Source organism: Mus pahari, chromosome 10 (assembly GCF_900095145.1).
Source record: "Mus pahari chromosome 10, PAHARI_EIJ_v1.1, whole genome shotgun sequence".
In the NCBI taxonomy this organism is placed as follows: domain Eukaryota; kingdom Metazoa; phylum Chordata; class Mammalia; order Rodentia; family Muridae; genus Mus; species Mus pahari.
In genome coordinates, this window is record NC_034599.1 from 14,902,651 (window position 1) to 14,915,571 (window position 12,921).

Here is a 12,921-nt window from a genome sequence, read left to right on the forward strand (position 1 = left end):
AAATAATATTAAGGCATTTGGTAAAATGTTGGCTATTAATTCTCATCAAATGAAATTCTGTAAGAAATTAATGACTGACATATATTTATTTTTATCCTAATAAAATGTGATATTGATTTTTCTTATTTAGAATTGATTACTTATATTTTCATTTTCTTACATTTTCTCCTAAAGCCTGACAAGAAACATGGAGCCCCAAAACAAAACATCTGTGTTACAGTTCCTTCTTCTTGGATTTACAGATGATGCAGAACTTCAGTCTGTCATCTTCAGCCTCTTCCTGTTCATATACTTAGTCACCATCCTTGGAAACCTGCTCATAATTCTGTGTATAAGCTTTGAGTCCCACCTCCAAACCCCCATGTACTTCTTTCTCTCTAACTTGTCCTTTAATGACATTGGTTTAAGCACAGCCACAGTCATCAAGATGCTGGTTAACATCCAAACAAATGACCAAAGCATCACTTACACAGGGTGCCTCACACAGCTCTTCTTTGTACTTGCTTTTGCATACTTTGAAAATTTTCTCCTTACAGTGATGGCCTATGATCGCTATGCAGCTATTTGTCACCCTTTAAGGTATAACATCATTATGAATCCTAACTTATGTGTTCTACTCTCACTAAATTCTCTGTTCATTAGTATTATGGATGCCTTGATTCACACTCTTATGGTGCAGCGGCTATCCTTCTGCACAGATCTGGAAATCCCTCACTTTTTCTGTGAACTTGATCAGGTCATCAAGCTTTCCTGTTCTGACACCCTAATTGACAACATTGTGCTCTTTGTTGCTACTTGTTTATTTGGTGGTGTTCCTCTTTGTGGAATCATTTATTCTTATTATCATATTATGTCTACAATCTTGAAGATAGCATCATTGGAGGGAAAGTACAAAGCCTTCTCTACTTGTGGGACTCACTTGTCAGTGGTTTCTTTATTTTATGGGGCAGGTTCTATGGTATATATTAGCTCTGCAATAAGTGCCTCACCAGGAAAATCTGCAGTGGCTTCAGTGATGTACTCTGTGTTTCCTCAAATGATGAATCCTTTTATCTACAGTTTAAGGAACAATGACATGAAAGTTGCCATAAGAAATCTTTTTAGCAGGACCATTCCACTTGAATAATGTGTACTGTGCTTAGAGTTTGCAATCATAAAATTAGTCAAAAATGATTAGATTTCTGGTAAAGTACAATATCTAAAACATTTGTTGCTGTAACATTATAAAATTATGCTTCAATAAATTGTTCTGCATCTTGGACCCTCTATCTGTGAAACATAACTCAAGACTTTCCTTCTTTAAGAACATTTTCGTTCTTCATGATTTGTGGAGGATAATGAAAAAAACGCCAAAATCTCAAAACTAGCACATGGTTATTCTTGTATAGTCTTAGAAAATGTAAAAATTTAGAAATATTAATGTAGAGATTATTTTCAAAACAGTTTACTAAAGTGTAAAAGATTATCTGAACTGGCAGATTATTCCGCATGCAAAGGTACTTACCTCTAAGCCCAAGGAAATAATTTCAATCCCTGTGATCAACATGGTGGAAGGAAAGTACTGACTTCTTCAAGATGCAATCCATGATGTATGTGCACATTATGATTATGTATGTACCAATCTCATACATGCATGTATTCATATATCTACAGAAAAATACGTAATAAAATCATTAAGAATAGTTATTGATCTTGGCCATTCTATCTCATAAAATGAAATGTCAAAGTCATTTTGATTTTCCTTTTTCTGAAGACTTAGGATGTATAACATTTTTTCCATTTCTCAGCCTGTTGTGTTTCATCTCTTGAGAATGCTCTGCATTTTTTACAGTTCAGTCATTCCTCCCTCTCAGTCTACCCTCTCACAGTTCCTCATTCCATTCCTCCTCCTGTCTCCAACAGTATGCCCTCACCAGACCTCCCCTCTCCATGAGACCTCAATGATCTGGAAGGTTCCACTCATCTCTCACTAGGCCAGACCAGGCAATCCTCTGCTCTATATGCTTTAGGGTCCTCTGACCAGCTGGTGGATGCTACCTGGTTGGTGGCTTAGTGTCTGTTAGATCTTATTGGTTCAGGTTAGCTGGAACTGCTCAGCTTCTCCAAGCCTTTCCCTAATTCAACCATATGTATGTCCCCTACTTCAGTTCATTGGTTGGGTTTAAATATCTGCATCTCTCTCTGTCAGCTGCATTTTGGGCCTCTCAGAGGACAGCCATGCTAGGGGTCCTTTTGGTAAGTACACCATAGCATCAGTATTAGTGTCAGGCCTTAGAGCCTCCCCTTGAGATGGAACCCAATTTGGATCCATCACTGGATTTCCTTTCCCTCAGTCTCTTCTCCATTTTTGTCCCTGCAGTTCTTTTAGATGGGGACAATTTTGGATCAGATTTTTTGACGGTAGGATGGCAGTCCTATCTCTCTACTTCATGCCCTATCTTTTTACTGGAGGTGGACTCTACAAGTTCCCTCTTCCCACTGTGGGGCATTTCATCTAAGGTTGCTCTCTTTGAGTCCTAAGAGTCTTTCACCTCGCAGATCTCTGGTATATTCTAGAGCCCCACCTCTGCCTTCAGAGGTTGCATATTTCCATTCATTTTGCTGGACTTCAAAGCTTCACTCCTGTTTCTGGGCTTCCAATACCTGATCATCCATTTTCTACTCCCTCTCCCATCCAAAACCCTCTCCCCTCCTCTTCCAGTGATGATTTCTTGTCTCACCCAAGTTAGATTGACACATCGTTCCTCGGGCACTTCAGGTTATTAACCTTCCTGAGTTCTGTGGATTGTATTCTAAGTATTCTGTAGGTTTTTTCATTTGTTTGTTTGTTCGTTTTTGCTAATATCCATTTATTAGTGAGTACATACTGTGCATGTCCTTTTGGATCTGAGTTACCTCACTCAGGATGATATTTTCTAGTTCCATCCATTTCCTGCAAAACTCATGATGTCTTTGTTCTTAATAGTCAAATAATATTGCATTGTGTAAATGGATCACATTTTCTGTATCCTTTCTTCCATTGTGGGACATCTGTGTTGTTTCCAGATTCTGGCTATAACAGATATGCCTTCTATAAACATAGTGGATCATGTGCCCCTGTAGTAGGGTGGGAAATCTTTTAGGTATATGTCCAAGAGTGGTACATCTGGGTCTTCAGGTAGATATATTTCCAGTTTTCTAAGGAACCTCCAGATTTATTTCCAGAGTAGTTGTACCAGTTTGCAATCCTAGGAGCAATGGATGAGTGTTCCTCTTTCTCAACATCCTCAATATCATGTGCTGTCATATGAGTTTTTTATCCTAGCCATTCTGATTGCTGTAAGGTAGTACCACAGGGTAGTTTTGATTTGCATTTCCCTGATGACTAAGGATAGTGAACATTTAATAGATGTGTGGAATCCTGTCTGGGTGTTCTTTTCTATTTCATTAATCAATCAACTATTTATTTTCATTAATATTGAACTACTTTTATTACAATATCCCTGTAATAAAGTTTAAATCATGAATAGTGATAACTCTAGCAGGTCTTTTATTATTTGGAATTCTTTTAACTATTTTGAGGGATTCAATAGAAATTTGACTGTTTTTTAATTTTTTAAATAATTCCTTTGGAATTTTGATGTGGATTCCATAGACTCTATAGATTTCTTTTCATAGGATGGGGATTCAAAAATGTTAATCTTACCAACCCTTCATCATAGGAGATCATTCAGTTTTCTGGTGACCTCCTTGTTTTCTTCCTTCAATGACTTAATTTTGTGTGAATATCTTATCCTTGTCGAGTTAGAGTTATCCCAATATATTTTGAGGGACTTTTGGTAAAGTTGCTGGTTCCCTCATTTCTTAGTGTGTTTGCTGTTTGTGTTTAAGAACATCACTGAATTTTCTGTCTTGATTTTTTTAACTTTTTTATTGGTTATTTTATTTATTAACATTTCAAATGTTATCCCCCTTCCCTGTTTCCCCTACCCAAGTCCCATATTCCCTCCCCCCTCTCCCTGCTTCTGTGAGGGTGATCCTCCACCCACCCACCCACACCTGCCTCAGTTTCCTAGCATTCCACTAAACTTCATCATCAAGCCTCCACAAGACCAAGGACCTCCCCTCTCATTGATGCCAGATAAGGCAGTCCTCTGCTACATATGCAGCTAGAGCCATGAAGACCTACATGTGTACTCTTTGGTTGTGGTTTGCACCATGGGAGCTTTGGGGGAGTAGTGAGTTGATATTTATGTTATTTCTATGAATTTGCAAACCCCTTCAGCTCCTTCAGTCCTTCCCCTAATTCCTCCATTGGGGTCCATGAGCTTATTCCAATGGTTGGCTGTGAGTATCTGCATCTGTATTAGTCAGGATCTGGCACAGCCTCTAAGAGTACAGCTATACTAGGCTCTCTGTTCCACTCTTTGTCCATGTATTTCCTTTGGACAGAAACAATTCTGGATTAATATTTTTCAGATAGATGGGTTGCCCCATCCCTCAACTGGAGGCCATGTCTATTAACTGGATATGATCTCTAAAGGTTCTTTCTCCCATATGTTGGGTTTTTCTGCTAATGTCATCCCCAGTGGGTCCTGGGAAACTCTTGGGTCCCTGGCATCTGGGACTTTCTAGTGGCTACCTTCATTTCTCCATCCCCCACTGTTACACACCTACTTTCAAATTCTTGGCCATCTGTATTTCTCCCCTGTTTCTTCCTGCTTTTGTTCCTGCCCACCTTTTTTCTTCTCCCTCCTCTTTCTCTCCCAGATCTCTCCCTCCCTCCCTCCTTCTATGTTTGGTGATTATTTTCTTCCCCATTCTAAGTATGATTCAATCATCCACACTTTGGTCTTCCTTTTTCTTTGTTTTATATGGTTTGTAAGTTGTAATGTGGATATTCTAAACTTTTTTTTGGCTAATATCCACTTATCATTTAATACATGCAATGTGTGTTCTTTTGTTACTGTGTTATCTCACTCAGGATATTTTAAGGTTCAATTCATTTGCCTGCAAATTTCATGAAGTCATTGTTTTTAATAGCTGAGTAGTATTTCGTTATGCAAATGGAAGATTTTCTGTATCCACTCATCCATTGAGGGACATCTGGGTTGTTTCCAACTTCTATGAGGCTCCTATGAACATAGAGGAGCATATATTATTGTTATATGTTCAAACATCTTTTGGGTGTATAGTCAGGAGTAGAACAGCTGGATTCTCAGATAGAACTATTTTCAGTTTTCTGATGAAGCAACAAACTGATTTCCAGAGTGGTTTACCAATTGGCAATCCCACCAACAATAGAAGACTTTTCATCCATCTCTACATCCTCACCAGCATCTGTTGTGACCTGAGTTACTGAAATTATTTTTTTCAATTTTTATTAGGTATTTACTTCATTTACATTTAAAATGCTACCCCCAAAGTCCCCTATACCCTCCCTCCTGCTCCCCTTCGTGGCCATGGTGTTCTCCTGTAATAGGCATATAAAGTTTGCAAGACCAAGGGGCCTCTCTTCCAAATGATGACTAGATGCTGACTAGACCATCTTATGCTACATATGCAGCTAGAGACACGAGCTCTGGGGTGCTGATTAGTTCATATTGTTGTTCCATCTATAGTGTTGAAGACCCCTTCAAATCCTTGGGTACTTTCTCTAGCACCTCTATTGGGGGCCCTGTGTTCCATCCAATAGCTGACTGTGAGCATCCACTTCTGTGTTTGCCAGGCACTGGCATAGCCTCACAAGAGACAGCTATATCAGGGTCCTTTCAGCAAAATCTTGTTGGCATATGCAATAGTGTCTCTATTTGGTGGTTGATTATGGGATGGACCCCTGAGTGGGGCAGTTTTTGGATGGTCCACCTTTTCATCTCAGCTCCAAACGTTGTCTCTGTAACCCCTTCCATGGGACTTTTGTTCCAAATACTAAGAAGGGGAGAGTGTCCACATTTTGATCTTCGTTCTTCTTGAGTTTCATGTGTTTTACAAATTGTGTCTTAGGTATTCTAGGTTTCAGGGCTAATATCCACTTATCAGTGAGCGCATATTATGTGAGTTCTTTTGTGATTGGGTTACCTCACTCAGGATGATACCCTCCATATCAATCCATTTACTGAGAAATTTCATAAATTCATTGTTTTTAATAGCTGAGTAGTATCCCATTGTGTAAATGTACCACATTTTCTGTAGCCATTCCTCGATTGAGGGATATCACGGTTCTTTCCAGCTTCCGATTATTATAAATAAGGCTGCTATGAACATAGTGGAGCATGTGTTCTTATTACCAGTTGAAACGTCTTCTGGATATATGCCCAGGAGAGGCATTGCTGGATCCTCCAGTAGTACTATGTCCAATTTTCTGAGGAACCTCCAGAATGATTTCCAGAGTGATTGTACAAGCTTGCAATCCCACCAAAAATGAAGGAGTGTTCCTCTTTCTCCACATCCTAGCCAGAATCTGCTGTCACCTGAATTTTTGATCTTATCCAGTCTAACTGGTGTGAGGTAGAATCTCAAGGTTGTTTTGATTTGCATTTCCCTGATGATTAAGAATGTTGAACATTTTTTGAGGTGTTAAGCCATTCGATATTCCTCAGTTGAGAATTCTTTATTTAGTTCTGTGCCCCATTTTTTAAATGGAATTATTTTGTTTTCTGGAGTCCTTCTTCTTGAGTTCTTTGTATATATTGGATATTAGTCTCCTATCTGTTTTAGGATTGGTAAAGATCATTTCCCAATCTGTTGGTGGACTTTTTGTCTTATTGACAGTGTCTTTTGCCTTACAGAAGCTTTGAAATTTTATGAAGTCCCATTTGTCAATTCTGGATCTTACAGGACAAGCCATTGCAATCCTATTCAGGAATTTTCCCCCTGAGCCCATATCTTCAAGGCTTTTCCCCACTTTCTCCTCATTAAGTTTCAGTGTCTCTAGTTTTATGTGGAATTCCTTGATCCACTTAGACTTGACCTTAGTACAAGGAGATAAGAATGGATCAATTCTCATTCTTCTACATGATAACAGCCAGTTGTGCCAGCACCATTTGTTGAAAATGCTGTCTTTTTTCCACTGGATGGTTTTAGCTCCCTTGTCAAATAACAAGTGACCATAGGTGTGTGGGATCATTTCTTGGTCTTCAATTCTAATCCATCGGTCTACCTGTCTGTCCCTATACCATTACCATGCAGTTTTTATCACAATTGCTCTGTAGTACAGTTTTAGGTGAGGCATGGTGATGCCACCAGAGATTCTTTTATCATTGAGAAGAGTTTTTGCTATCCTAGGTTTTTTGTTATTCCAGATGACTTTGCAAATTGCCCTTTCTAACTCATTGAAGAATTGAGTTGGAATTTTGATAGGGATTGCACTGAATCTGTAGACTGCTTTAGGCAAGATAGCCATTTTCATAATGTTGATGCTGCCAATTCATGAGCATGATAGATCTTTCCATCTTCTGAGATCTTCTTTGATTTCTTTCTTCAGAAAGTTGAAGTTCTTATCATACAGATCTTTTACTTCCTTAGTTAGAGTCACACCAAGGTATTTTATATTATTTGTGACTATTGTGAAGGGTGTTGTTTCCCTAATTTCTTTCTCATCCTCTTTATCCTTTGTGTAGAGGAAGGCCATTGATTTGTTTGAGTTAATTTTATATCCAGCTACTACACTGAAGCTGTTTATCAGGATTAGGAGTTCTCTGGTGGAAATTTTGGGGTCACTTATGTATACTATCATGTCATCTGCAAAAAATATATTGACTTCTTCCTTTCCAATTTGGATCCCCTTGACCTCCTTTTGTTGACTAATTGCTCTGGTTAGGACTTCAAGTACGATATTGAACAGGTAGGGAGAAAGTGGGCAGCCTTGTCTTGTCCCTGATTTTAGTGGGATTGCTTCCAGCTTCTCTCCATTTCCTTTGATGTTGGCTACTGGTTTCTTTAGATTGCTTTTATTATGTTTAGTTTTGGGCCTTGAATTCCTGATCTTTCCAAGACTTTTATCATGAATGGGTGTTGGATTTTGTCAAATGCTTTCTCAGCATCTAACGTGATCATCATGTGGTTTTTGCCTTTGAGTTTGTTTATATAGTGGATTACATTGATGGATTTCTGTATATTGAACCATCCCTGCATCCCTGGAATGAAGCCTACTTGGTCATGATGGATGGTTGTTTTGATATGTTCTTGGATTCGGTTTGTAAGAATTTTATTAAGTAATTTTGCACCAATATTCATAAAGGAAATTGGACTGAAGATGTCTTTCCTCGTTGGGTCTTTATGTGGTTTAGGTATCATAATAATTGTGGCTTTGCAGAATGAATTGAGTAGAATACCTTCTGTTTCTATTTTGTGGAATAGTTTGAGAAGAACTGAAATTAGGTCTTCTTTGAAGGTCTGATAGAACTCTGCACTAAACCCATCTGGTCCTGGGCATTTTTTTGGTTGGGGGACTATTAATGACAGCTTCTATTGCTTTAGGCAATATAAGATTGTTTAGGCCATTAATAGGTATGAAGTGCCTCTTCTTGTCTTTTTTGATAACTTTGGGTTGAAAGTCAATTTTATTCGATATTAGAATGGCTACTCCAGCTTGTTTCTTCAGACCGTTTGCTTGAAAAATTGTTTTCCAGCCTTTCACTCTGAGGTAGTGTCTGTCTTTTTCCTTGAGATGAGTTTCCTGTAAGTAGCAAAATGTTAGGTCCTGTTTGTGGAGCCAATCTGCCCTCAATATATCTGATTGGAAGCCTTTCCTTTCTGTAATCCCAGTTGATTCAGAACTCTGCAGAGTCCAGCTTTCTCTGTGATCCTGTGATTCCGGGATCTTATAAACCTGAGGTTCTGGCTGTGTCAGAGTTCTTGGCAGTCAAGCTTCCTCTGAGACCCTGAGATCCTTGTGTGACCAAGCTCCTGGGATGCTGGGAGCCTCCAATCCTAAGATCTTGGGTGTGTTAGAATGCCTGGAAGTGGTACCTCCTCTGGGGCCATTCGAAACCAAGGTAGACCAGCACTGACCAGAAGGAACATGAGCTGCTCTTCAGGCAGGGCCCCTGTGTCCTTGCTTCTGTTGTCACAGGCCCCTCACACTTGATTTGGGACAGATGTTGAATTCCACTCAACAGTCATCCTAAGCTCCTGCTGGCACAGGTCCCTCATTGTTGTTTTAGAACAGATGTTGCATTTGACTCACCAGTAATCCTAAGACCCTGGGCATGCTAGGGTGCCCGCGGCATGGAGAGTCCTCTGGGACTGTCCCTTGAGTCCACACCTAAGGTGGTCCAGGGCTGGCACTGACCAGAAGACAGCTTCCTGATTTTCAAGTGTGGTAGTGTATCCAGGGATTGCTGTGCTGGGAGAACTGGATTCTAATGATGCCAAAGTATATTGAATTCTGTTGCTGATGGTCTTGCACTTGCCTCTTGTCATCTGATTATTTCTGGTATTTCCTGGTCTGGATGTCTCTGTCTGGAGCCTGCCTCTTTTGCCCATGAGTTGGTTAGATACCATCACAGACCTCTGGCTCTGGATGTACCAGATGTTTTGTGGGGCATTCAGACTGTGTGGTCTTAAGAGGGGAATATATTCTGTTAACTTTTTGTACTGGCTGCAGTAGCTCTTCTGGGAGGCTTTCAGAATGTAATGTTAGTTGCCCTGTGTGCAGCTAAACTCCTGGGATGCCTTCAGGCTATGTTGTCTTCAGGACAGCAGACTAACTGACAATCTGCCCTAGCAGAAGGCACTGGCCAGAAGATGGGTGAAATTCGGGGATGGGGGGTTTAGGGGTGTTTTGGAACCCAAGTCCACTGGACTCACAGTTGTGGCTATGGGTCTTCAGGAGGGCCCTTAAGAGTTACATAAGAAACCCCAAAAGTTCTACCATAGAACTTCTACAGCTGATAAACAACATCAACAGAGTAGCTAGATAAAAGATTAACTCTAACAAATCAGTAGCCTTCCTCTATTCAAAGGATAAACAGGGTGAGAAAGAAAGTAGGAAATGGCACCCTTCACAATAGGCTAAAAAAATATAAAATACCTTGGTGTGACTCTAAACAAGCAAGTGAAAGATCTGTATAACAAGACTTTCAAATCTCTCAAGAAAGAAATCAAAGATCTTAGAAAATGGAGAGATTTCTCATGCTAAAGGATTGTCAGAATTAACATAGTAAAAATGGCCATCCTACCAAAAGCATTCTACAGATTCACTGAAATCCCCATCAAAATCACAACACAATTCTTCAAGAACATGGAAAGATTAATTCTAAAATTCACCTGGAAAAGCAAAAAACTCAGGATAGGAAAAACAATTATTAACAATAAAAGAAATTCCAGGGGAAATCATCATCCCAGATCTCAAGTTATACTCCAGAGTAATAGTGATAAAAACTGCATGGTATTGGTGCAGAGATGGACTGGTTGATCAATGGAATAGAATTGAAGACCCAGAAATAAAACCACACACTTATGCACACTTGATCTTTGACAAAAAAAAAAAATCCAGTGGAAAAAATGACAGCATTTTCAACAAATGATGTTAGTTCAACTGGTGGTCAGCACTTACAAAAATGCAAAATGACCCATTCTTATCTTCTTGTACGAAGCTGAAGTCCAAGTGGCTAAAGAACCTCAACATAAAACCAGATACAGTGAACCTAACAGAAGAGAATGTGGTAAAGAGCCTTGAACTCATTGGCACAGGGGGGAAAATTCCTAAAAAGAACTCTAATGGATCAGGCTCTAAGATCAAGAATTGATAAATGGGACCTCCAGAAACTTGAAAGCTTCTGTAATGCAAAAGACATAGTCAATAAGACAGATTGGCAGCCTCCATATTGGGAAAAAATCTTCAATAACCCCACATCTGATAGAGGGCTAATATCTGATATATATAAAGAACTCAAGAAGTTAATCACCAAAAACCAAAACAACCCAATAAAAAAAATGGGGTATAGAACTAAACCAAGAACTTACAACTGAGGAATCTCAAATGTCTGAGAAGAACCTTAAAATTTTTTCTAAGTCCTTAGCGATCAGAGAAATGCAAATCAAAATGACCCCGAGATTCCGCCTTACACTGATCAGAATGGCTAAGATCAAAACTTCAGGTGACAACACATCTTGGAGAGGATGTGGAGAAAGAAACGTTCCTCCATTGCTGGAGGAATTGCAAACTGCTACCTAGGATACATCCTATAGAACTCAAGAAGGTTAACAAGCTAAACGGCCTAAGTAGGGATGCCTCAATCCCACTTGGGAGGGAGAAGAAAGCAATCACAGGAGTTGGGGAGGGAAGGTACACCTCTGTCAGAAAGTGGACATGGAGAAGAATATTATCAGGTATTTGGGGCAGGGGTGAGGAGAACAGTACTGAATTCCAGAGGGTTAGCACAAAGAATCAAATCAGCCAAATTTGGGAAGTACCATCTAGAATATACCAGAGTGGTGGGAGGTGAGATACTCTCTGGAATCAGAGGGAGGGACCTTAGTTGAAATGCCCTACAGTGGGTAGAGGGAAATTGTAGAGGAAATTGTAGAAAGACAGCGCATTAAGTGGAGGTATGGGGTTGCCATCCCACAGTCAAAAACTCTGACCCAGAACTGTTCCTGTCTGAAAGAACTGCAGGGACAAAAATAGAGAAAAGCTTGAGGAAAAGCAGGTCTAAGGACAGTCCTAAATTGGGATCCAGCTCATGTGGAAGCCCCAAAGCCTGACACTATTACTGATGCTATGGTATGCTTACAAAAAGGGACCTAACATTACTGCCTTCCAAAAGACCCACCAAGCAACTGAAAGAGTCAGATGTAGATATTTATATTCAACCAATGGACAGAAGCTGGTGACTCCTGTGGTTAAATTAGGGAAAAGCTGGGAGAAGCTGAGGAAGAGGGCCATCCTATAAGAAGACCAGCAGTCTCAACTAACCTTGACCCCTGAGATCTCTCAGATACTGGGCCACCAACTAGGCAGTATATACCAGCTGATATGAGGCCCCCAACACATATACAGCACAGGAGTGCTGGGTCTGAACTCAGAGAAAATGCACCTAACTCTCAAGGGACTTGAGGCCTCAGGGATTAGGGATGTCTAGTAGGGTTGGGAAGGGGTGTGACTGGGAGGCAGATAAAGTCTGAACTGTATAAAAAGTTTAAATAAAAAAATAGAGGAAAAAAGAATAAGTGCACATTTCATGCATAAAAATCTACTACTTAAGATCTCTTCTGAGTAAAATCAGTCTTCACTCTAATGAAGATTTCTTAAATTCTGGAAGAATTGCTCATTGTTTCTCTATCACTTTTTAAGCAAACAAATTTTAGAGGTGTATGATTATTTGTATACCTATGTCCATACATCATAGTATTCACAGTTCTCTCAGTTCCCTTCCTAGCCCTGATAATGCTAATGATAAATTTTAGAAAAATTTTTGTCAATTTAAAAACCACAGTAAAGTAAAAATTGTTTTTTATTTTAAAGGTAAATATTTATCATTATGAGTTAAAATTATTTGTTATATTTAATTACATTAAAGTTCTTTATTTTATTAATTATATTTTATTCCTTAGAACCACATCTATATCTTAATGTTTTTCTGATATGAACCCAGAAATCTCACACTTCTTGAAAATTAAAATAAAATATATATGATCAACTTATGAACTTCCTAGGGTGGAAGAAAAGGCTCAGTAATTAAGAACATTCCTTGCTCTTTCAGAGGACATGACTCTAGATCCCATCAGGCATGTCAGGTGATGACAATGGCAGGAAATCCAGCTCCAACATATATTATCTCCTTTTTTGTTGTCTACAGACCAAAGTCTACATCTAGAAGGCTCACAACACTCCAGATTTGATAAATTTGCATAGCTTTTTTTAGCATAGGATCATAAGGTAGTTAGTTATTTTTGAACATATTACCTTAATTTATTATTAGAAATATATACAGGCAG

General features: G+C 39.2%; 1 protein-coding gene across 1 annotated transcript; it reads left to right on the forward strand.

Moving 5' to 3' along the window:
- Positions 1-165: 165 nt before the first annotated feature.
- On the forward strand, positions 166-1,145 carry LOC110328082 (olfactory receptor 7G2-like). Its single transcript, XM_021207443.1, has one exon. It carries the CDS (start codon positions 188-190, stop codon positions 1,124-1,126), a length of 939 nt encoding a protein of 312 aa, XP_021063102.1. The 5' UTR covers positions 166-187; the 3' UTR covers positions 1,127-1,145.
- Positions 1,146-12,921: the final 11,776 nt, after the last annotated feature.

Coding starts and splice junctions, on each gene's coding strand:
- LOC110328082 (XM_021207443.1), top strand. CDS start 188: ATGGAGCCCCAAAACAAAACATCTGTGTTACAGTTCCTTCTTCTTGGA.